The sequence below is a fragment of the Fringilla coelebs genome, assembly GCF_963513975.1.
Source record: "Fringilla coelebs genome assembly, chromosome: 3".
Classification (NCBI taxonomy): Eukaryota; Metazoa; Chordata; class Aves; order Passeriformes; family Fringillidae; genus Fringilla; species Fringilla coelebs.
In genome coordinates, this window is record NC_140030.1 from 72,628,417 (window position 1) to 72,654,727 (window position 26,311).

Genomic DNA, 26,311 nt, shown 5'->3' on the forward strand with positions numbered 1-26,311 from the left:
TATTACTCCAACCATTTCCATTTGAGTTTCTTGTCTTCCATATTTTATCTCCTTAGTCACTTTATCCATTCACCTCTGTTCTTTCACTGTAGGCAAAAAGTCTGGTAAACAGATACAGAGCACCCTTCCCTTGATGGGTAGGTTGTGTTGCATAGCACGCTGGGTGTACAGGCATCTGTGTTCAGTCAGTTTCCTGATCACTCCCTTCCCAACTCCAGTGAGTCTTTCACAGTTCTTAATGTTTTTGAAAAGTCTCTTAGCAATCACAGTGGTTTAGTGGTTCTGATCCTGGACTGTGGTTCTGGGAAGAAATAGATTTTATTGTTACATTCTGTCTGCTGGGGCTAACAAAAGGCTTCCCAAGCAGTACAGTTTCTCTGGCCTCTGGTAGCAGGTGTAGCATTCATCTGAGCTTCAGCTCCCTCTGAACAGCGGAAGTAAATGTTTTCTTCAGGGTTCTGCAAAAAGGTCACTAATCTAAAACTGTCACTTGTTTTTATTGCCAGATTTTCATAGGTTATGTAATTTCTCAGATAAATAATAATGACATCCTTCAAATAATTAAGTTTCTATTTCTGTAGTGTTTGGGAAGGTTTTGAACAAGAATATTGGGACTGCAACAGGGATGCTTCACTGTAAATTTGCTTTCTATTAACTCCTGAAAAACTGTCTTTAGGGGAGAATTAATGTCATGTCTGACGGTCATGAAGACAGTTGAAAAACATCTTGACTGCCTTCATTTGATGTGATACTCATGTTACTAGTGGTTTGCTGCTATTTTAGAAAGCTGAGAGGAGATACCATCTGATCTGGACAGTATCCCTAGCTGAAAATTACTCTAAAATAGAGATATACTTACCTGTTGAAATGCATGTTGCTATAGGCTTGTTCTGTACCTTCTAAATTTCTAAGTTTTTGTCATCTTTTGTGTGTCCTTCTTAGTTTGTCTGAGTACTTGAAAATTGACACAAACTTTATGCCAAAAAAGATTAAATATCAAAAAGCAAATTCTCCTAATACTTGGTCTTCCTTGTGTTGGTTCCCTGTGTTGTTACCCATTCATACTTTATTTCCCAGAAATTTTTATGCAGGTCTTTGTGATCAGAGCTTGATGTAAACATTCTTTTTATTAACTTGCATGGATGCCAGTTCCATGATGCTCTACAGAAGTTAGGGGCACTGTTAAGGTTGCTAGCTGCAAAATTATGGTTTTGAATTTGGACAGGCTTAATAATGGAAGATGTGACTTCTAATGAACATCAAATTATCAGGATGGAAAAAAAAAGTCTTTCAAAAGTTGAATATGTGAGAAACATGAGTGTATTCCTACTGTGTAAGTAGTGTTCAAGGCTAAGCAGGTCCTGGATATTCAATACTGAACTTGACAGTTCAAGTTATCAGAGAAAAAGATGCGCACAGACTATCAGTTCAGTGAGGGGAGAAATTACTTCTTCCTTTACAGTTGAGTGAAGAAAAATGTTTCCCATTCCTTAATGTGAAGGTGCTCTATTTTTAATAGTTTACTTCACCTATGCCTTCTACTAAAGTGTGGCAATTAATAGTTGATGCCCTTTGATACATCTGAAACTAAACAAATTTGGTGTTATACCCTTTGTTCTCTCATTTAAAAACAAAATTTAGGAAAAACTTTGAGGGCACAGAGCAGTCTTGCAACCAGTCCTTCTTTTTGGTTTGACTTTTAAAAGATTTTTACTCAAGCAAGTCTTCACTTGGAAAAAGCATTATGTCTCATTTCTTGCTGTTCTTCTATTGCAAGTTGTTGGGTTAAGGATATCTTTTGGAGTTTGTATCTTCTGAAGCTGTGAAGTCTGCAGTAGTGTGGGTTTGTGGTTATGAAAACATTTGTTCAGAGCATGACTGATCCATTAAGACAAAGCTTTCTTCCTTAGTTTAAACAGGAAAGGAGCATGGTTGCTTGTGAAGACTTAGGGGAGCAAGTGTAAAATGTTTCTCTGGGAATTCTAGTTGGTTTCTTGCAAAAATGCTTCTTGAAATGTATGTAGAGAAGACAATAATTGCCTTTCACTTGCAACTTTCTTCACTTGTGCCTACAGAGAAAAAGTTGTATTTCAGGAGTTTATTTTTGATCTGTACTGAAACCTATGGCAAGGATTTAACACGCCACTGGCTCGTGAGAGTTTCTTTCTAGATACATTTAAGGTATTTTGTGTAACTTTTTATATGCTGGATGCTTTAAATGTCTTTCTGGAGTTAAAACTGTATGAAGCTGGTTAGCATTTCTGGGCTGGAGTCTCACTTCAGTGTGCATGCTTATAAGTATTCATGGTGAATTTGCACAGTATTTTTACTGAGGTTCTCCCAAGAATCTATGGTATTGTCTGATTTTTTTTTCCCTTCTGTTCCTCATAGTCATGAGGATTTTGAATTATTCTGAAGACACCACAGAGAGATCAGATTTTCCCCAAAGCATCTCTACAGAACTGAAAGTTATTAGAAATGTCATATTACTAATCTCCAATATTGCTTTAGCAATTAGGTGGCTCTTAAATGCTCAAAATCCCTTTACCAATTAATGATGACATGACTTTTAACTACATGAATCTCTGAAATGAGTTTTATGTGAAAGCTCTGCTTTTACATGATAAATGTAAATCCAGTCCGCTGGCAGAGTAGGGTTTGAAATGCCTTTATGTAAGTTTTGTCTTAAAACTTATACCAAATAGGTCTAATAGATGGTGTACTTGAGAGATTTTTCTTTTTTTTCCCCTCCCTCTAATTGTCAAAGTATCTTTTTTGGCATTGATGAAGAAAATTCACTGCGTGTTTTTTTTGTTGTTGTTGTTTGTGTATGTTTGTGTAATGATAAACCAAAGTTTATTTACTTTTTTTTCTCCTCCCTCCCCCTGTCCCAACTATTATCAGTATTACCTTATTTTTTTTAAGTGGAAGAATTGTTATAGCTCTGCCTTTATGGCTGCCTCCTTCCTGAATGACTTCTTTTCCTCAAGAGCCCAGCTGTAGGACATTTCTTAAGCTTCATTACTTGTCATTGTTAGAAAATCCCTCTACCTTAATATTTTTCTATGATAAAGTGAGCCAGATAGTTAATTTTTTTAGGTTTCACTGAATCTCAGTCAAAAAAAGTTTGGTTAAGGCTCAGTTTTGTACAGTTGAACTGTTGGTGGGGAGGGAAGGAAGGTAGAGGTTTGGGGAGGATTGCTTTTGTAAGATAAGTTTGAATGTCTCAATTGACTTCTAGTTAACTTTTTGTCTCCACCTGTGTAATACCATAGGGATTCTTAACTGACTTTTAATTTTTTTCTTTCTGTTATCTGGGCATACGCCTACTATCTTGACTGTATCTGAGTTCTCTCTTTTCTTGAAATTACTGTCTTTACAAGAAATGCTATGGCTTGGAATCAAAATGAGGCTAACCCTTTCCACATCCCTAAATCATTAGTTATTGCAGAGAACTAATAATCATGTGAAACAATGACTCTTGTTTTCTAAAAGTACTCTACAGGGGTTAAAGTAGTACATAAATTATTGTAATGCAAATTTTATCTTTCCCAGTACCTTTCTCTACATTTGCAGAATCTTAATTCTGTGAACTTTTGGTCAAACAGAGGTTGGCTTCCAAAAGTCTCTCCTTAGAGTAACTGGGAAATTCTTTTGTTGTCAGCATGAACTAATTAGTATCACATTGCTTGGCTTTTAACACTTGCTAAGTGAAATCAAATTAAATTGGAAATGTCTGTTTGTTTCCAAAATAATAATTTTGGATGTTTGACAAATGGGCTTGCCTTTGTTACCACACACTCATTCTGGGATAGTTTCTCCATTCAAAATGAAAATAAGGGTGTCTATGAATCTAATCAGAAGATTAACAAGGTAGCTTTATATTTAAGTATTTCAAGGAGATAGGGCCTAATTATGTCCTTAGGTGTCTTAGACTGTAGTCATGCAAATGAAGAGAAATGGAATATTTCTTCTCTTACTGTGACACATTTTGTTTGAAGTAAGAACCCGTGCTGTACAGTGTGAGGTGGATGGCAAAGCTGGCTGTTTGTTAGTCTCTTCTGCTTTTTATGCCATTTAGTTAGATACTTACTTGTGTGCCAGAAAGTGAGGCATTGCGCAGGCCATGCATCACCAGGGAGGTGAAGGGTCGCCTGGTTTTCAGGCATGTTTGTCAGTTGCATTTATTGTAGTTAGGAAGTGTATTTTATAATAAATCATCACATTGCTGATGTGTCTGATGGGCTCATCAGAGATGAGGCTCAGGTTGTATTTGCCATGAATGGCCTCACAACAAGGGGACTGGATGCACAGCAAGCACCAGTGGGGCAAGCATGTCCAGGCATTTTGTTTTTTTAACAGTTAAATGTCATCAAAACTGCAGATAATTGATTTGAGCCTGCTAAATGTAGCAGGGAAGAAAAACCCAATGCTTTTTGTGACTGCAGTAAATTAATGGTGGAAAATATGTCTGGAGAAGAGTGATGAAGTCTAGTGTGCTTGCTGCTTTTCAAGTTGTTTTTAAGGACTAATTGATTATCAGTTGCTCTTTCCCCCAGACTTTTCTGAATCCTCAGAATAATGGCTTTCTGGCAGAGCTCACAGCTCAGCTGGCAGCTCTCAGCAGGCGGGTGGTGCCAAATTCTGCGTGGTGCAGGGGATGGCCCAGGGCCAAGCAGTGAGCCATGAACTCTGGGTATATTTCTTCTGCAGGTCATTGTAGAGGCACTGAAATTAATTCTGCCCTTAACACAGCCTTTTGAGTTAAAAGGAAAACTTCCATTTACTCAAGTTCTTATTTGTGCTGGCAGATTGGCCAAACAATTTAATTCAGCTCTCTCTCTTCAGTTAATGCTTCAGAAAGGTATGAATCATGTTGCAACATGGGTGTTGTGCCTTCATTCTGAAGGCTTAAAATTCTTGTACAAACAAATTATGTTAGGAATAGCTGTTCTTCATTAAAAAAAAAATCAGGGAAAATTCTGAATATAATACTAAATTCTGTGTGTGTAGACTTCAGTGTTGAAAACATTTCATAAAGAAAAGTTTAAATTCTTGATTTAAGCAGGGCTGAGAAAGTGAATGGGCCAGAATAAGTTAACTGCGTGGAAAAGCTAGCTGTAGCTGCTGCTGAGTATTTGACTGTTCTGTAATGTTCTATTAACTTTATCTTTTAGATAGTTTGAGTAATGTCTACAGTATATGTTCCTCCAAGGGTTTAAAAACAGAAGTTGAAAATTCTTTTCTTTAGAATCACCTTCTCAAGACGGAAAGGCAATGTTACTAGGTAATATTTTAATGTATTATAGAATTCTCACAGATTTGCCAGATTAGTCCTCAGTCATCTGAAAGCAGAGTTGTCTTAGCAAACAGCAAATTAATTGGTAAACCAAGACACATATCTGGTGTACTCTTAATAAATCTTTATTATTATTCTTAACACTTAGTATTACTTAGAACAGGACTGCTATCTGCCCACAGATAAGCATTCACACAGAAACTTTAGGGTTAGTGCCTTTTTTTTTTTTGCATTTTCACTATCTGATTTTGATAAAGCCCTTTTTTTCTTGTTTGCTTTTATATAAACCTTATCAGTGGTAATTTCATTAAAAACTATTTAAAAGATGAAATTTTGTTTGCTTGTATGTGAGTCATTGGAAGACTAATGCAAGAAGTTGATAAGATCATGAGTGGGAGGAACAGAAAGCCACACTTGGTTTTCTGGCACTGCAATGAAATTTGGCAGCCTGACGATTCAAGAATTTAATTTCTTTATTAATACATTTTTCAAGATAGATGACATGTACTATGTTTTTCTAGGATAAGAGAAGTATTGATTGCCAGAACAGCTATTTCATTTTCTGTTGTCTCCCTTGAAGTTCCCCTCCCTTTGAAAGGAATATGTTTCTGTATAGTTTGCTGGTTGTGCAGCAAAAGATCTGTTCATCCAATTTTTTTTTTTTTTTTGGCTGGGGATATTTTTATGCTTCTGCTGTGGTATTTGGTTGTATCAAAATACCATGAGAGACCAGTGGAGAAGGAGAACGACCTTTTTTGTTTTTGTCATATTGGTCCATGTTGCTGTGTAAGGTGCTGTAAAACAATTAAGAATGATTTCCCATAGCCTGTGTTAGCTTCTGGAAAGGTAGGCTTCTGAGGTGAAATCTGTTTTTACTTTTACACAGAGATCATATGATGGAAATGTAGTTTGTTGCTAACAGATTATTACTTTTTTTTTTGTTTACAAAAGTTCACACCTTACTTGTATTGCAAGTTAGAAAGACCTGTTTGAAAGTTTACCTGTAACAGTTACACAGTTATAGAATAGTTTGGGTTGGAAGGGTCCTTAAAGATAATCATGTTCCAACTCCCCTGTCATGGGTAGGGACACCTCCTACTAGACCAGGTTGCTCAAAGCCCCATCCAGCCTGGCCGGGAACTGTTCCAGAGATGGGTCATCCACAGCCTTTCTGGACAAGCTGAGCTGGTGTCTCATCTCCCTCACAGGAAAGAATGCCTTCTAGATATTGCATCTAAACCTACCCTCTCCAGTTTAAAACCATTCCCCTCCCATATCACTACATGCCCTGAAGCATTAGGCACCTGGAAAATGAAAAATGGCACATTTCAAAGTTTTGTACCTTTTTTAAGGATTAAATACATATTGTGGTTTGGGTTTGCTCATCTTTTGTTCCCCTTTTTCTTGTGTGTTTAAAAGGTTTTAGGAAAGGTGTGAGGTGTTTTTGTTTTGGTGGGTTTTTATATTGTTAGATTATATAAATTATATTCAGGGCAATTTTGGTGTAGTAGTTAACATTGTTGAGAAAATACATCCTTTCTTTGGGGTCAGCAGGAATTACAAAAATGCAAGTGATTTTACTACCAGAAAATTGAGTTGACTTATGTACTTTTTAAAATGTCTTGCACGTTGTTTTCAGGTCAGCCTGGTAGATCAGATTTAGTAGATCTTCCAATGTCTAGAAAAAGAGCGAAGCCTTTCAGGGCACAAAATCCTTTAGTTCTAAGGTCTCTGAGCAGTCAAGGTGGCTGTTCTCATGACAGACTCTCCTTTTGATGGCTTAACCCTGCTTGCTACCTTGGCTGGACCGTGCCCTCCCAGTACATTATTGAGATATTTTTGCTGTGGTGTGCCCTCAGCTTTGCTAGCTCTGGCTCATGAAGAGCATTAGTGTAATTGGTCTAGCAGAACACCTTCTGGTGAACATCTGGGCTCACATGTCAGTGCTTGCATGCTCTTGAGCGTCACAGTTTTTGTCTGGGTTATACTAACATAACTGCACGCCTTGGATTCCAGACTCTAATGTAATGGTTGCTTGGAAATCCTTGAAAGTGTCTGCAGTGGAAAATGAAACCAAGAGCTGAAAAGTGGTGCTCTGTTGGCACTCAGTAAGAGATTAATAATAGATATCTTGATGGAAGGATGAGAAGCTTATCTTCAAAGTATTCTCTGATAGTTTTGAGTCACTACTAGAAGAGCTGAGCTGTGTCAAAGCAGAGCTCTCCTTTGTTCTCTGTTCTGTAGATCCCTGATGAAGAGCACCTGGACAGAAATGATCTGCATCCACCAGCTCTGCTCCTTAGCCTTTATCCTGTGTGTCTGTAGTTCTTGCTGGCTGAGTTGATTGCTATTGGAAAAGGCTGATCTTTTGGTGGCATTGTGCATGTAACAAAATTGGGTTTATTTTTCTGTGTATTCAGAATTAGATATATAAAACTCATTAGAAATAAGCTTTAAAGTTTTTGGAACAGTTTTTCACCTGTAACTAAACATATTGTCAATGTACATGTATAAGAATATCCTGTGTGCTGAACCGGTGTAGAAAGATTAAGCATGCAAACTGCAAAAAATCTGATATGAAAGCGGAGAACTAATTTTAATTTAGTCCTTTATTGAAAAGCAGACATGTCTAGTTTATCGATAACATGGAGGAGCAAGGTGGTATTTTTTTTCCAGTAGATCTCTCATTTGTGTTCCCTGAGCCATGCTGCATACATTGTATTTCATTTCCTGCTTCATACACTGTATTTCTTACCCTAGCTACAGAAATTAATGCTGGTGTTTAACGGGTAATAAAGCCACCTTATTGTAAAAAGGGTACAAGATTTCAGTACAGTTTTTGAAAAGCTAGGAGCTCTTAAGGTCATACTGAACTTTGCCAAGAAAACGCATTGTCATCAGGGAAACAGTTCCACTCTTAAGAGGATGAAAAAGTGAGAACTAAGCTAAGTAAAAATAGCCAATCTTTTATTTCATCTCCAAAGGAATGATTTTGTTAAGAGAACTAATATTTACTTTCTCTTGTCTGGACTATGTATTATTCATACTGTTATATAGCTTGTAGATATTCATGATTCAGATTCATTTTGGACTTCAGAGCAGATTTATTTTTTCTTGATCCTGCTGGTGCAAAGCTCTGGGTTTCTTTTCATTTTGGACAACCATTCCTTATGATCTCTCCTTCCTTTCAGGAAGTTATGGTAGAAGTAATCCCAAGCTGCTTTTCCATTATTAAACCTGAGTACACAGAGGAGGTTTTTTTTTTCGTTTTTTTTTTTTTTTTTTTTCTTAGATGCATGTGTTTGGGTTTTGTGAGTAAACAGTATATTATATTCTCTTTTCCCCATCCTTTGAGAGTTCCAGATGAGCGCCTTTGTTCTGAAAAGTCTATTGACTCTGCTTTAGTTGTGCACGTTCTGCATTTTTTTCCCTCAAATTGATTTATCTTTGCCCTCACTACAAATTTTCCTGTAATTTAACCTGGGTGGACCTAAGTATCTACAAAGGACTAATAGGTTAAAAAGGAGAAGCATCATATTTTGTTCAGAAGAGAGTCCTTTTAATATGACATATGAGGATTGATAGCTTATATTCTCCAGATGACCTTTTGTATTATTTCCTTGCCTCACACATTCCCCCTTCTTCACATGGTTGAGATTCCATTGGTTGTGGAGGTAGGTGCTCTGCAAAATTATTCCTAAGAATTGCAATCAAACAGGTAAACTGCTTGAGAAGTACTGTGTATTTTTTTGTTGGGAAGGCAGGCAAGAAAGAAAACAGCATATGTAGTAAAATAAGAACTACTGTTCCTCTTTTAATTTAAATCGTTCTGTGTAGAGAAGTGAATTAAAAAAAAAATAAAAATCAGTAAACTGTTTTAGTCCAGACAGCCAGTGGAATGCAACATATGTAGGAAAACTGGGCTAAGAAATAGAAATTAAACTATTTTTCCTATTCAGGAAAAACGTCCTACTTTCACATTTTAAAGTTGAAAGTGAGAAGATGCAGGCATAGGTTCATCCCTGTATAAAGAAATAAAAGATGCTGCTTGCAATCCACAAAGCTGAAAGTGTGGTTACCAGGGTACTATTTTCAAATACTATATTCAATAGAAGTCTTGAATAATAGTTGATAAAACTTTGTATCCTAGGCTTAAAAAAGTCCACTCTGCTTTTTACTTACAGTGGTGTTAAGGGTATCTCATTATTCCATCAATACAATTTTATGATTAATTAAAATATTTCTGAAAAGCAATGTGAAAGAATATTTGAAAATCTAAAACTGGAATTGTGTTATTTCTCTTCAGTGAGGCTAGCAGCAGCGGTTTGTAGTCAGTGGAATGAACTGATGGTTAAGACAGAATCAATATCTTCCATTCAAGTGTAGTGTAAACTTCAGTGTGTGAGTCTCTGTAAGTTTATCTTTGCCTCAAGCAGGTTGATTTCATAAATGCAAGATCTTCCTGTGTCCACAAATAATCAATAAACCTGTCTGTATGCACTGCTTCAGGCTTACTTTAACCAAGGATTGAACCAAGATCATTCTCCAAATTGTTGTTTGTAGCTGTGCATTGAATGAGATGTTCCTATTATTGTATCTGAAGAGAATTGTAACCAATAGCCTGATTAACAAGCAATTTATTTAAAATGTTCTTCCTTAAGAGAAAACCTATGGCTCTTATTTTAGGTTGTGGATTTTAACAAATATTCAATTATTATTGCTTTTCACCTACTGGAATATAATTCTAAAATTGTAACTTCCTGTTAATGACTGACAATTTTCCTCTTTCATCTTTAGCAATGGGTCAGTTGTTTTCACTAACTCAACTAGAAAAGAGAATTCTCTTGGTAGTAATGAAAGCAGCTGATACAAAAATAACCACAACAATTTTGTGCTACAAGTGTTCCAAATCAATTTATTGTATTTGTTCACCTATGAAGGGAAACTCTTGGTTATTTTTCTGTGTGTGAGAAAGCTGAGACACTGCATCTATATAATCTCAGCATTATTTATAAATATGTCCTCTTGCAACAGCTGGTTAGCACTGGATATATAGCTGATAATAGGTTTTTGAGTGTTTTGCCCTAAGTGCTGATGGTAAAGGGATCACAAGTATGAGAGATGTTAAAATCAGTAATTTCTCTGTATGTGGCTCTGAAGCAGTAGCAAAAAATAGGCAAAGAGTGTTTTATAGAATACAACCACCTGGAATTATCATGTATAGATTTTTCAGCTAATGCCCATGGTAAGCAACTCCTTTGTATAACACCAGCAGTTAAAAATGTTTCATGAAAGGGAGAGGGGCAGGATTGGAACAGGTTATGATGTTAGGTTGAGGAAATAGAGCTGGTGACTTTCAAAAGCAATATCAGAGACAATTGCTGTAACCTACTCATGTTTGTGTTACAGCTTGATTCAGTGGCACCTGATCAGTTTGAGCATCAAGGAATTCTACTCTGGTTTTAAGGATTGATGAATCCTTTTTGAGGGAAGGAGTGTGGGTGCATGAGTGGAAAGGAAAAAAGGAAGAAGGCTGGAGACATCAAGCAATATTGCTCGGGGCTGGCAAAAAGGTACCAGACACTTGGCTTTTGGAAAGAAGCATTCAGTGACTGGAGAAATTAACGTGTATCTCCCCCTTCTTAAATTGTTTGTAAATGTTTCTTTGTATTTCTGTAAATTTAGGGGATTTTCTCTTTCCAGGTTTTCTCTAGCACTTCTTTTTTTCAGCCTTAATCTCAACTTGTGGATAATATCTATCAACAGAATAACACACACTATGAGAGCAGGTGATCTAATCTATGTCTGTCTTTATCTGTGCTTTCCTGCAAGTGAAAAATAAATGAGTTTTCAAGGGATCTATGTTTAATAATAAACCTTTTAAAGCTGCTGTTATCTAAAATATATGTATCCAGTAGTGAGAATTAAGTGTCAGAGAAAGACTTAGACTTAGACTTACTTTGAATTGTTACTTGGTGGGTCTAAAGTTTTTTCTTCATTTTCTCTAGGAAGTTTCAGGGTTTTTTCTGTTTTCACATGTGTATGTCAGGCTTTTTTTTAGGCCTTCCTCCTGACCCAGAAAACTCTTTTGATGGACTATCCTGTTCTTTCCTTTCATATTAGTCCTCCTCGTTCTGCTTTTGAATCTGTTGCTCAATTCAAAATAGACTTCAGTGTGTCATCTTTGACAAGCTGTTTGAAAGGTACTAGACAATGTAGCAGATAAGGGCAGATCAGATTATGACTTCCCTGAAGGAAAGGCTGTATTGTGAATTTAAATATTTGTAGCTCCTTGTGGGTTAAGATTAGAAAGCCTAATTTCTCACCTTAGTTTATAAATGCTTCTGCTTGTGTAGTTCTGTTACCTGTTGTAGTCTTAACTGAAATATTAAATTATGGTGAAGGTGCATCTAGGCTGCAATTCAGCTGTCAATCTAGGTATGTGAGTCAAAATATAAGGAATTTTGACAGATTATATTTACTCATTAGTCTAGAAATAGCTTGTTATTAGTCTCTGTGAGAAATGTGCTACACACTACTTCTCTGAAGCTCAGATTGTGAAGCTCAAATTGTGTGCGATGGCTCAATATTTTGGTGTTTTTTTCCCTCAAAGTAGAAGCAAAATGGGCTAAGGCATTAGAATAATGTGTGGGGTTCTAAAACCTGGTGGCTCTAATTTTTTTGACAGCGTGACTGGTCTAAAAAGTCAAGCCGTTTGGCTGTACCCACTTTATTTATCCACATTATTCAAAGCAAGTCATTGAAAAGATAGGACATTCTGACTCATGTAGTTTGAATTCCTCCAAGTTTGATGAACAACTTGTTTCTTATTCTCTAAATATTTTAGGATCTCTCTTATCTTTAAGGACTCTATGACTATTTATTCTACCAGCTAAAATTGAAAATGCAGCTGTGGCTTGGGTTCAAGACGGTTATTGCTATTGTTTTTCTTAAGTTTTGTGAATTCTTGTTGCTCCTTAGGTTTTGTTTTGGCTGTGTCTTTTCTTTTTTGTGGTAATATATCTCTTAATTTTGTTATTTGCTCTTGTGCTGTGATTGATTTTAACTCTTCTCTCTCTTACCAGAGACCTGTTAATTATATATTTTTTCTTCTATCATCTAGTGGAAGTTTACATTTGTTATACTTTTGAATGTATACTTGGTCTCTTACCCTGTGCCTCCCCCCAGTTTTCTAGTGTGAAGTAAGTCTGTGATTAACTCTACATATGCATGTGTATATGTTTTTGTGTGTGCATATATATGTATTTATACATGCATGCACATCATACTCATCAGTACAAATCCTTTTGTTTTCTCACCTACTTTGGGCAGACTTAAATGTCAGTATATCGTCATATATAGTGAGAAGAGGTGGAGAGCTCAGTGTTAAAAATAGTGGTGTAGTATGTGTTGTGAAAATACTGGATGATAGGAGTGACATTTTGCTGTTGTCTGTTATATACCATTCATAACTTCCAAACTAGATGATGGCTTTGATCTCATCTTCTGACATGTTTTGACCTTAAGGTTGATATTCCATGTATTTGAAGGTATTCTAGAGAATGGTAACTCGTAAAGTTCTGCAGAATGGTTTAAATTTTGCCTGAGAGGTTTCTAATAGCTGGAGTTAGGCAGCTTGAAAGCAGAGTCTGGGTTGGAGTAATTTTTCCTCTTGAAGTCTTTTGAGTTGTTAAATTTCAAGACTTCTTCATATTTTGGTAGGTTTGAGAGCAGCAAAAAAGCTTTTTGCACTGCACTTGGCTTAGCCGTCATGCTTGGATCAGGCTTTAATTCTGGCTCTCCCCGATTCATGTCAGTTTCTGTGAGAGGGCTCTTTGTGGAGGTTGTGTGAGATCATCACTAAGGGTGCACAGTTGGTGACCTCTCCCCTGAGAGACTGCAGATGAATAGGCCATGACTTCAGCAGACTTGAGCCCCCAGCCTTTTGCTGTTAGGCCTTAGCATCCAGGAGGAGGTTTTCCATCTCTCTTTAGAATGAGATTAACTCCAGTGTGTCTGCATAGTGTGAAATCGCCTTGCTGCTTGCAAGTGTGCAGAATTCCTTGAGTGCCTCAGTAAATTGCCCAGTCTTTTCTAAACTTTTTTTCCCCCTTGGTTTTTTCCATGAATAAGTCTGTGTATTGTTAACTTCAAGTGCTCCCAGGTCTGATAGATATCTGGTACACAGTGGGAGTATTGAATGTTTTGCACACAGGACCTAAATTGTATCTAAAGAGCTCAATTTATACTCTTGGTATAAAATTTGCCTGAAATTACTGCTTCCCTCTGTGCCTTACAATTTGCCTTTGCTCAGGGCTGGACTAACAGTATCCCAGCTTGAAGGACTACTTTTTCTGAGAGTACAAACAAATGAATGCAGCCCAGATTGGAGAAAAGGCAGTGCTGTCTGTGAGGAGCAGCAAGGCAAAATGCCTGATTTCCTGCCTTGAAGCTCTGGATCTGTGTGTGGTCGAAATTTTACTAATGTAGTGCTGTAATAGCTTCCTGTAATAGCATGAGTTTGAGCGTTAACCTCAGTAGACAAAAAACCTCCAATCTTTTTCTTGTCCAGTTGGTGTCTTATTGCAGAATGGTGTCTTTCAAAGGAATAATCAGTTTTGTTCTGTTTTGAGCAAAGGTACAAAGACTGCATTGCCTACTTCAGGTAGAAATCTTAGTACTAAAGTTTGGCAGAAAAAATTTGAAGTATAGTGTAGTCTGTTACTTCAGGAGGTATTAGTATTTGTTCCTTCTGATGTAGGGGTCTGTCTTCCACACTTCTTGTCTTGTTTGTGTTAGGCATTTGTTTCATTATGGGATTGAGTTTTGATTTAGTAGTCCAGGCTATTGCAGATGAAAGATGCTGTCTGGGTCTGGCAAAAATCAAAGATGTTATTGGCAACCATCTGTGTCAATTTTGTAGTATGGAGCCTTTAATGTTTAATGCATTAATAGATAGCATTTTCTGTCAGAATTTTTGAACTGGAGTAAAACTTCACGATAGCTGTGGACAATATTTTTTTTTTTAGTAAAAATATGCAGTTAAACACAGATGCTGAAAAGTGATACTATGTGTACTGGGTCACGTGCCCAGAGCTGCAGAGACCTGATCATAAATCCTAGTGTTGGGATAGAGGGAAAATATGCAGAGAGTTATTGAAGGCAGAAGTCATCTCTCAAGCACAAGCTTTCTCTGAAGGTTATTTAATGAGAGGAGTTACTAAGTAATTTTTCAGACTCCTAGGACTTATTCCGTCTCTTTGTGTTCAAAGATGACCTCCTTGAAAGAGGTAGAAGAAAATGGTTTCCTTGTTTTTCAATGCCTTGATTTCTGAATCTGAAGATTAACCTTTTTCCACTTAAAAAGAAGTCAAGATTTTTGTATCAGTCTTGCTTTTTTCCCCCTATTGTTTTCTTAGAGACCAACACAATGCTCTTGCATTCTACAGAAAAGTTCCAAGACACAGCAACTTTAATTCCATTGTCTCAGTCTATCTTCACTTTCCTTATGCCTGTGGTAACCTTCCGTTATGGCTGAGAAAATGTTTTGTGATGTTGTGTTGCTTTATTGGATTGTAGCTCTACAGATCTCATCCAGCAAAACATTCAACTTGTCAACTGCATCTTGTTGGTTTTTTTTTCCCTTTCTTTTTCCTTAATGCAGGATAGTTTTCTTGGTTTAACAATTTCTGTGTTGTTTTGGTATAAAAGTCACCTTTCCCCTTTGCTAACAAACTGTAGATGTGACTGCCCCAGCAGTTTTTGTTTTAGATGTAATTGCATTTCTGATATCCTTTTGATCTCAGTTACGTTTGCAGGTTTAAATATTTATAAAATAAAACTAAGCAAAAAGGATTTTGTTCCAATTACTTTCCGTTTCTGCTCTCTGTGCTTCAAGATGAATGTACAATTATGGGGATTATTTGTTCTTCATTTTTGCTGCATCTGGTTCTTGTATTGCTGGTGAACAATTTTCTTACTGTTTCATTCAGATGTATATAGGTGGAGACTTACAAATGCTTGTGCTATTGGAATACTTCAGTATACTTACAGTTTTAGATGCATTTATGTTGAGTTCTGCTTATTTATTGAGTACTTCACTTTTATTTCAATTAATTAACTTTGGTTCCTCGCACTTGCAGAAAATATGACACTTTCTCACATAAGTAAATATTAAAATAAAATTTTGCTTTCTGTGCTTTCCCTTTTCCTGTGCAAAAGCTTTTTTTTTCTTTTTTTCTTTAGTGAGTCATTCTTTAGAGAGCTGAGAGCAAGCAGTGATGAGTTTGAATTCAAAGAGGATTAGGGGTAGGACTTTGAAATACAGAATAATTCCTCAGACACTTCTGATATTGTAGAATTAACAAGAGGTGGCATTAAATCATGCCTAAGCATTTGTTGAGTAATTGCCTTCTTTCAAGGAAGGAAAATTTGTAGTGGTTTTGAGTGATGGGTAGTTTAATGTTGCAACTAAACTTGTAATCCTTTACTTGTAATGGGAACACCCCTTTTGGCACTTTTTTCCCTGCTACCCTTGCATCCAGTACCTCCGATTTAGTGGTTGGTCTTATGGTTTAAAAAAATCCCACCCAGTGAAATGATTCATCCACGCCTCTCCCCAGCTCACTGTCAAGTCAGCCAAATGAGTTGGATGACCTGATGTGCCACCCCAGTGTCTATAAGGGGAGCAGTGGGGACAGTGCAGCAGTTGGGGATGGAGATGTGGTGAGGTGTGAACAGCCCCTGTCAGCAGCAGCTGCCTTGTCAGAGTAAGCAGCACCAGCTCCACATTTGCTGTGCAAAGCATTGCAGCTCTTTAGGATGATGTCCTTCTTTCTCCCCCTTACTGCACTAGTTGTTCCATGGGATCTTTCATCTGCTTTAAGTAGAATCAACTGGGATTGTTAAACAGGAGTTTAGTCTAATCTCATAAATTTTTTGAATGACATGGCTTCTGTACCCCTTGGATCTGAACTGAGGCTTGTGTACTTGCTATTAAACTATTTGGATGTTCATGTTTCACAGCTTGGAAAGCACTCGAGTGAGAAAATGAATGTGCACAGTAGTTCTCAAACAAGATCTATGGACTTTGAAAGAAACACAGTGGGCAGATACAGTTTGTGTATCAAGCCATGTCCTGTTTGGAAGCTGTTGCCACTTTTTCTTCCCATTTGGAATATTCCCATTTCAGAAACTCATCAATTAAAACAAAAAACCCCAGAAAACAACAACAAAAAAGCCCAAACATTTGAGGTTATGGGATAGGTATGCTACAATTATTACTTCAAAGCACTTTTAAACTCACATCAGACACGATGACAAAATGTTCTTTGGAGGTGAATATACCAGTAAGATGTTTTTATCAAGTTACAAATAGTAAAGTTTTGCTTTCTTTTTTGCTATTGAAGTTTTGGGGTTTTTTTTTTGCTTGCATATGTCTAACAGATCAGCTCAATCAGCTCCTTTTGATTGATGATGATTTGTGATTAATATATTCTTCAATTTTTTTTTTCCAATCTAGCAAAACTGAAAGAGCAACTTAAATGCCATTGCTGCTGAGTGTGTACTTGCAATATAAATCGTATAACTCTGTACTTACAAATACTTTCAGAATAGAAGGCTGTTTTCAACATTATTTTAAAAAAACCTATGAATTAACTTTTCAAGGAAAGGTCTTTTGTCAACATCAATATTTCCTTTTGGAAACTAAAATTGAGTGATAATAGCCTTTGATGTTACCCTTAATTGAAATAATCACTGAAAATGTTTTTCTGATGTTTCATTTTCATAGTTTGTGGCAGGTAATGCAGACAAGTGAGGTTTTTTGAGGCATGATAAATTTAACAGGAAATACTGGTTCCTGTTTATGACTCGCTGCCATTTTTAGAGGTGTTTATTCCTTGCTTTCAAAGCTACTGGTGCACTTGATACTCTTCCCTTCTATCAGTCCCAATACCCTTATATGTTTCTCCTACTCCTTTTCCCTCCCTTTCCTTTTTGCCATCTATCCTTGTACATTTATGCAGCTTCATGAATCATGAGGATTGAGCGATCTTGGAAAAAACAGTGAAGCCTTTTCATGACTGCTCTGCTGTGTTTTTGTCCATTGGGGTTCTGTCTGGTGTATGAGACCTTCCCCTCACTTCTCCTGCTTCTGTGAAGAGGTGACAGTCAAGCCAGAAGAGACCCATTTTGCTTTCTGCTGCTTGGGCACTGCACAGCAGGTGTTGATTCTGTTTCTGTCTGTGGTGGCCTCTGTGGAGATCTTTGGTTGGCAGGGCTTCTTTTGGCATGAAAGACTTCAATAGAAGTAGCCTCTAGCAAGAAGATGTGTTCTTACCCACATTTTGTATGGGGGGTGTGTCATTGCATTGTCTTGACTGTCAGTCTGACAATCACTTCAGCTCTAACAGGATTTTTTCACTGTAGAACTGAAGGAAATGAAAAGGGTGTTCTAGTTTCTGGGGTTTATGTTTGTTTTTTTTGTTTTGTTTTGTTTCCTCTATCTGGTGATATATTAGATTGTCAATTTTGTAAGGCAAGTAATGTTTAATTCTCTGCTTTCCTGATAGGTGATAAGGTTGTCCCACTTAGTTTTGACATTTATCACTAGAGTGGATGAAATCTCTAGGCAGAGGGAAACATGGCTTATTAGAGGTTACCTGGAGCTGGATACCTGAATTCTCACCAGGCTGTAAAAGTGTTGTGGGTTTGTTTTTTAAAATTTGACAGGTACTTACAGAAAAATTTAATTTTTTTGTAAAATGCTGAAATACAGTCTAAAACTGTATAGCATTTGTGGGCTAATCAGTTAATCCAGTGTATGTTATACCAATGTGGGTATTTGGGAGAGAACTCATGCTATTATTTTTAGGGAACTAATGAAAATTTGAAGAAAACTTAAAATATACTTGCATGCAAATCTTCATGTTTAATAGCTTATCTATACTTCTTGAATAGCCTGACCTGCCTTACCTGGGGTTTTCTATTGCTTCTTGGCTTTTGTCAGTTGAATAGGTCTAATGTGCCCAGAAATTAAGTTGAACCTGAATTTCCAGTTCATCCTAGTTGCTGTACAAATAAGTCTTCAACTGCAAAGTTGGATGAGACCTTCCTCAGAGAATATGTATACCTGTTTTCCAGAAACCTCAGATATAGCATTATTTTTGTTTAATCCCATTCTAGGGTTAGAAAATGTCATGTTTTATAGTTGTTTTAGTACTTTAGATAGTGCCTGTAAGCTACAAAATATGTTCTTTGCACCAAGTAAAGGTAACATTTACAGAGAGGGTAGGACACAAAGGCATTTAATTTTGTCTAGAGAGTACAGCTTATAGTAATTGCCATTTTCAAAATATTTTGAATGTATTAACTGAGAGTATATCTAAACACATTTCCTGTATATGCAGCTATCAAGATATAATCTTGATGCTTTTCCCTGTTTTTTGGGGGTTTTTTTTGAGAATATAAAATATTCTTATGAGGGCTGTGTGTGTTCTTCCTGCTGGAAGCTTCTATTTTTGTTCTGAGTACTCAAATAGATGAAAAGAATGTGCCTTTGACAGCAATTTACTTACACTGAGTAAAGGAGTAAGAATGAAAATGAAATCATCCTTGCTGTAATAATTTTGGACACTAACAGTGATAATCAAATATTGCAAAGTGTATAGTTTTTCAGTGTTTATGCTTCACTTCTTGGTGTGCTTGGAAATGTCTGCCTTAGTATGCTAAGCAGGTTGGCAGAGGAAGTTAAAATTTTTTATGGGATATTTTCTGCTTGTCTTTTCTGTAAGAAGCAGCATTCCAGGCATTTTCAGAGGATACTTTATCTCTGTTTTGTATGAAAGGCTTTTGCTGAGAAGAGAAGTGGGTGCCCCATAATGTAATTACATTAAATTGCTAGAGTGCTTGCCTGGCACGCAGGAAAGCTGGATTCATTTACTGCAGCAGGAGAGACTGGAGTTGTATTTCTAGAGACTCCTTGGGAGGCAGAGAGTGAGTGCTGGGTCAGAAATCAGGCTGAGCTGGACACTGGACTCTGCTGAAGGTCCTCCTGCGTCGGAAGGAACTGGTGCTTCAGAGCTTACTCTGCTAATGTGATGGGTAATTAAAAGATTGTGAATAGAATTGGGGTGGAGGGAAGGGCTCATACTGAATAGAGGGAGATACTAAGCAGCAGCAAGGAAACTTTGGTTTAGTGTGTCAGTGTCTTAGTTGTCAGATTCTCCTTATCTTTGAGTCTTTTTCTTAGGAGGAGACTTTATGACTGGTTTAGGGATGTAAACTTCAGCAGGCATTACACTGTTGCAATGCCAAGTGCTGCTCCACACAACATGGAAGTGCTTCTGTGTGTCTGGTCCCAATTATGTGGTCAGAAGAAAAGTGTATGAAGTCCTGAGAGGAGTCATCTTGCAGTGAGAGTACCCCTTCCAAACCCATCAATTGGTGTGACTGATCTGTACCGCTGGATGCAGCACAGCCTTTTATTAGGCCAGCTGGATCAAATGCTGCTCTTTGAAGGTGCTGCCAGTATCCACTTTCCTCTTAGAAAATCACCACTAGAAGAAAATCTGTCTGCAGTAGCCCTCACCTAAAAACAAGTTCTGCAACAGATATTAAGCCTCAACATGTATTTTGTTCAACAAAGATATATTTCTCAATTATTTTGTCTGAGTGTCTACCTGACCAGGTAGCACATAACTCACAGCCATCTCTTGTGCCCAAATGTTGCATGCTGTTCAGCACCTTTGTTGCCTGAAAGGAATGGCTGGTATTGGGAGCACAGTCAGCTCCCACTTGAGATATTTCCAAACTCAAGAGCTTTTCAGAGATTTGTGTTGAGTTGCTACTTGTAAGGTCTGTGTGATATCTTAATGTACCTAAGGATGTTTCATGTTGTTAAGTTGTTCTCTTGATAGGAAGCCACTGTGGGGTTGAAATCTCTGCTATAATGAGATCTAGTTCATAGCAGTTAAATGTCAAATGCGTGATATTTGAAACTATAATTAAAAGGGAAAAAAAAAGTATTGTGAGACAAAAATAAGAAAAACAGTAGTAGTTTAAAGTGTGGTTTTATTTTTTTTTATATAGAAGCAATACCTAGGGACTTGGAACGGCTGAAAATTGGTTTTGATGCCAAGTGAAAAAACAACTGATGAAGAATTGCTTTGCAATGCTTGTAAGGAATATAATATTAAATGCACACAAATATACAAAAACTAAAGGGAAGTGGTCTGGAAGATTTAAATAATGGTAATGAAATTATCCACTAATGTACATCTGTGTATAATTATAGCTTTCTAAACTCAAATTGAGTACTCTTAAATTTCTCATGGCATACGATCATGTCTTGTTGTATATGTGTAGAAGTGCTGTGAAAAATGTTTGAATCCTGCTTTGAATTTGAACTACCTCATCCTTTCCCTGCAGCAGAGCAGCTGCAAATGTGTAACTAATCATTTCCTTAAACAATTTCTTTGAGTCTAGTTCTCAGAAACTAGACTCAGAAAAGCTTGATGTTGCATCTTCAACATATCTCAAATTCAGTCCTGCAGCTAGTCTTAATGGAGTGAGTGAGTAGAGCAGGGAAAGAAAAGTGAGCCATTATAGCAAGGTTTGTCAGTAGATGACAAACATTCTGAGGCATGTAGAGCTTGTGTCCTGAAAGAAAAAGTTGTGGCAACTCTGTGATTAAAATCAGCCTAAAAAAATCCACCCCACCTTCAGATTAGTCAATTTACCATAATGAATTGTGCAAGGTTATGGCTTCAAGGAATGTTTTAACAAAATGTTAAATAAACGTGCATTCCTTAGTTTCAGAGCTTTAGGAATAACAAAGGTATTGAAATAATTGAATTTAAAAATTGCATTTAATGTACATTTATTTGTTATGTTAAAAATATTACTGTAGTATCATCGTGATATTTCCCATTGAAATTTTTTTTTTTGTTTTTTTGCATGTCTTCTGCTACTGAATCAGAAATTAGTGGGAAGCAGTGACATGATGTGTAAAATTAAAATATTCCAAATCCCTGCAATACTTGCATTTTAGCTGATGTGCACTTATTTTCTTGTTAATGTGTGTCCTGGCCTGAGAAAATAACTGCATGAGCAGTGGCTACAAAGGTTTTATTCTGGTAGTGTTCTGTGTGCATCTAATGTGTGGTCAATGTCTTTGCTAGTTGGCAGCTACCTTTTTTATTTTTCAATAACTTCAAAGTGGTTGTCCATGTGCATTTACATACCAAGTTGTAGCCTGAAATTGCCAGCTCTTTAAAAACGTCCAGAAAATATTATTTTAAAGTATTAGTAGTATTTTATTGTAGAAAAATACAGTAGCCTTTTCTTTTTAATTTTTATTCATTAAATCTCACTCTTGTGCTCTCACGATGAAAGAGCTGTGCCTCCTCTTAAGCAATTTAAGTTGCTTTCAGTCTTCCCCTAAGCTTAGCTTTCTGTATGAATGAGTTTTGTCAGTGCCAGCATTGTTGTCTTTTACCAAGAAGATTACTCCTCAAAAGCAAGTGGCCTTTTAAGATCACATTAGAAGTTGGGATTTTGTTTCACTCAAGGCAGGCTGAAAAAGCAACTCTGTCTGTGGTGATGGCAACATGGTAATTCCATTTGATCATGTGATTGTTTCCTATATAGCACCAAATTACCATGCTGAAGTAAACTTTGCAATCAATTATATTAAGAAACTGGGTGTGTTTATGCCTATGGTTTCAACAACTGCTTTCATCTCTTTTCGTGCTCTCAAGTTCTTGCTAAAGGATGTAACGTCTTGTTTGCGCCTAAAAGGTAGGGGTTTCCCACATGTACTTCCAAAGTCTTAATTGGATGAAAGTTAGTGCTTACACCAGAGTATCAGTTTTAAATAAGTTGCTGATTTTAGAGCCACAAAGTCCTAATCTAGAGCACAAAGTTCAAAGTAAATATCCCTTAATGCCCCATACTCTCCCATCACAATACTGTTTTTTAAGGAGTCTTAGGAGGCAAGGTGAGCATCAAGCAATATACAGTGGCAACGTCTATCCTGGCAGCTTGGCTCACCTCAAAATGTCTGAAGGCTGTACCAAGTAGTTTCCTGAAAGGGTCACATTTATAAGAATTCAAAATGGCATATAACTGTGAGATTTCTGAATCTAACTTTGCCTTTGGTAGTTTGTTCGTTTTATAAAAAACGAAACACAACAGCACCAAAATCCAAAGTGGAAGAACTTTATAAATAATTACTCTCAATGGCACATGTAGCTTGCCTAGAAGGATTAATGGGAAGGCAGAGTTTTACCCCAAAGAGTTAAAGGTAGGGGGACAGTGAGGAAGCACTCAATAGTTTGTTTTGTTTAATAATAGGAGAAACCCTTGCCTTATTACTTTTATTATTATTTCTACTGTTTAGCAGATGTTTTGCATTTATTTTTTAACTTACAAGTTTTTTAGACTCATTACAGTCATTTGGAATAGTAAAGAGCTTCACTGAATTTTGCAGCTACCACTGATACTTGGATTTCAATGTTTCTGTAGTATCTTTAAAATGGTGCACAAAGCCAAATAATGAGTGAAATACAACTTTCTCAAAACACAAACTGTCTATTTCACTGTGCTGGTGGGACTCAGTGCACAGTGACATATAATTTCCCTCATTAGTGTGAGTCATAAACATTTTCTTGAAATGTGTTGTGTGGTTTTGGGAGTTTTTGTGTTGGTGGGGGTTTTCTTTGGTTTTTTTTCATTGTTGTCCTAAAGCTTTCTCTAAGCAGAGATATCAATTGAGGTCCACAAGGCCCAGTAGCCCAAAGCATGTACCAACATGAGGATATGTAGTATAAGAACCTGCTAAAATTTCTTCTCTCTAGGATCCTTGATGAATGATGCTATGAAAAACATGCACATATATATATATATATATATATATATATATAGTAGTACTCTGTTTTTAACTGATTTAGCTGTATTTCTTGGGGGGAGAACATCTGTATTTAGTTTTTAATTTCAGTATTTTAGAAATATGTTGCCTTTTTCAACATATTTCTAAATATTAGTGCCAACTTAGCACTTAGAGACTTAAGCTGAATTTACATTGGAAAGTTCTGGGATGCCTGGGGACAAGCTGAAATGGTATCATTTGTGGTTCAAATGTTCCCCAGCATAACTTAGGCCTGTTCCAACTACTTACCATTCCATCAAAGAATTCCCCAGATGTGGCTTAGGGGCTGGGACAGCAGAGATATTTTCCGGTATGCACTTCATACACCATCACCCTGCTCTGGAGGCTCTGGCAGATTCCTGTAAGAGATGAGAACTGTTCTGCACTGCTTGGCTTCAGTGCACTCAGTGATTAGTATAGGCACAGTGTTGTATCTTCTTGCATGTTGTAGTAAAGGTCTTGTCTTTCTCAGGATAGTGCCAATATAACTGGTTGTATAGATGGGACTCCTTCAGTGCAGATTTAGAAGAGAAAATGGAATTTCTTTTGGCAAGTGTGCAAGAACAACAGAAGCTGATGGCACTTAAATCAATTGGCTAAGTGTAGAGTACAAATTGGCATACAGTCCATGCAATTGCTAGTTTTTTTGTTTTAAAGTTAGCTTCTTCTCCACTTCTTCCAAATGCATAATGGGGTAATTCCAGCTTCATACTTTGTATTTTTGTGGTGATAAGAATGCAAAAGTGTACTGATCAGGGTTTTTTTCCTTTCCCTGTTGAAAATGAGATTTATAGGTTCAGAATTAATGCTGGAAATGGGAGGAGAGCGTCAGTGAAACTATTTGCCTCCCACCCATCTAAATCATCAATAGCTCTGCAATCACAAATCCAGCAGAGTTGCCTGTGAAGCCCAGAATAAACTCCAATGATATTAACCCAGGGAAATATTTTGGAAGTATTTTTCCAATAGTAAGGCTGCCATTCTGGATATAATTGCTAGATGACCTGATTTCTCTTTTCAAATAACCTTCTGTTTAGGCTATTCCTTGTTAGAGCAGGGCTTTCTTCAGGTCTTGCTTAACCTTTTTGCCCACGTAGCTCCTCAGAATATAACTGATTAAAAAAAGAATTCCATCTTTCCCAATAGATTTCACCTCTTTTTTTTTCTCCAAAGAAGAATTTTTACATAAATTACCTGCAAATTCTGCTTTAATTTTTGTTGTGTTTTTCAAGAAATGGAGAGAATAATCATTGTTTCTCTTAAAATCCTGGTTTTCTTGGACCACTCTTAAGTTTAAAATCTGGAAAACGTAGTTTACTTTGAAGACACAAAACTAAATTAAGATTACTTTAAAGATTATGTACTTTTTTTTCAGGAGGACCCAAATGATATTGACCCCAAAAGGAAAGAAGTGCGTGGCAATGATGTGGAGGACAAGGCACAAAGTGTGGAGACACTACCTCCAGGTATTGCAGTAAGATTTGTTATGAAAGATCCATAGACATGAAACATTTATCAGTGAAAGCCATAAAACACTGTAGTTGTTCTGATTCTAATAATTCTTTGTAGTTTGAAAGTGCTGGGATTATTTTAGCAACATGTACTTCTCTGTGCTTATAGCTTCAGCATCCTTAAATCTTACCTGCTTCACTGCTCCTTTGAGATACAATAGGCAGTGTGGTTCTTTGCTAGTATGTTTGTATTGTCCTTCAATAGGTTTGAGATACTGTAAAAGCCTCTGGTACAAAAGTAGTCCATTTCTCTTGGTGGATGATGCTGGCAGGCAACAGACAAGTCACCTTGGTACTGTTACTTTGGCTGAGGATTCAGCCAAGGTTCATACTTTTTTAGGTCTTTTCTAGCTTTTGATTTGGCAGATTTTTCTAACTGTGCTGCTGGTGTACTTTATTTTTTCCTCATGCTTGCTCAGTGTTTGTCACATGCTGGAAAATAACAGAGCAACGTGATTTTTATTTTGTTTGAGTGAAATCCTTATGCCTTGAGGATGAGTTAGGAAAATTAAGTGTTAAGGAATCTTCATTTCATGTGAATGCTTCCATAAACTTCTTTTGCTGCTTAACTGTTTCACATCAATGAGATTTCATATATTGCTACAATTGGCAAACTAAAGCATACAGAAAAATGAAAATTGAATTTGAATATTTTACACAATTGAAAAGTTTAACCTCTGACAAGGAGAACTATTGATGAGATAGCATCCCAGGTTTTGCTTCTCTTCTATGAATCCTCATGTTTTGCTTACAAATATGTCTTGGCCAAACATTTGAAATACTATGAGTTCTTGCAGAAAGAACTAACCAAGGCAAGCTTTCTTTTAAGCAGCTGGGAACTTCCATCCCCAGGAACATGTGAGGTATGATTTTTCTTTTTCAGTCATAGGGTCTCTAGGTACAGTATAAGCTCTTTGCTATTGATGCCTTTTTTCTGTATCATTTGGCCTGCCTTAACTTAGCTACTGTTCGGAGAAGGGAAATAGGACTGGTTATCTATGTATACCTTTTTGGCAAAGCCTTTGCTTTGTGTATGTATTGAGAAATAAATCCCCAAAATTTGAAGAGCCTGGCTTATTTAAGTTGGTTTCTGGCAGATATTTTCAGTTATTTGTTCTGCTTAACAGTCCTGTCCACAAATTTTGTTTCTGGTGTTAGATCAGCCAATTTTGCACCTTCCAACAGTTCTTATTTCCCTTTTTTTGAATGTTTATGTATTCTGGACCAAACTTCATACTTTCCCAGTGGCCTTAAGTAGCCTGTTTGAGTATTAAAGGGAGTGGGAAGTGTCACAGGTTGAAAAGGAGAGCTATCAGAAGCTGGAAGGGTTGAAACTAGAAGTAAGATTAAGTGTGAAGTAGAGCAGGTCATGGCTTTTTCATTTCATATGTTGATTAGTAGTCTCTTATGGCCTGGTGTAACAGACAGGAGAACTGTTACTGCAAGGTATTATTTGAGTCTGGAATCAAACATCAAAGGTGTCACAGACAGAACAATAAATCATTATTTTCTTTATTTTCAGTTAATATAGGCAAACTTCTGAATCCTTGTGGCAGTGAAGCCTGGTGTTCA

The 26,311-nt window shown here is 36.8% G+C and overlaps 1 protein-coding gene across 1 annotated transcript in view; it reads left to right on the forward strand.

Moving 5' to 3' along the window:
• GALNT2 (polypeptide N-acetylgalactosaminyltransferase 2) overlaps positions 1–26,311 on the forward strand; it is an 87,210-nt gene that overhangs the window by 24,601 nt on the left and 36,298 nt on the right. The window contains exon 2 of the mRNA XM_084202944.1: positions 24,604–24,694. Within this exon, the coding sequence (XP_084059070.1) occupies positions 24,604–24,694 (91 nt within the window). The remainder of the gene's footprint in view (positions 1–24,603; positions 24,695–26,311) is intronic.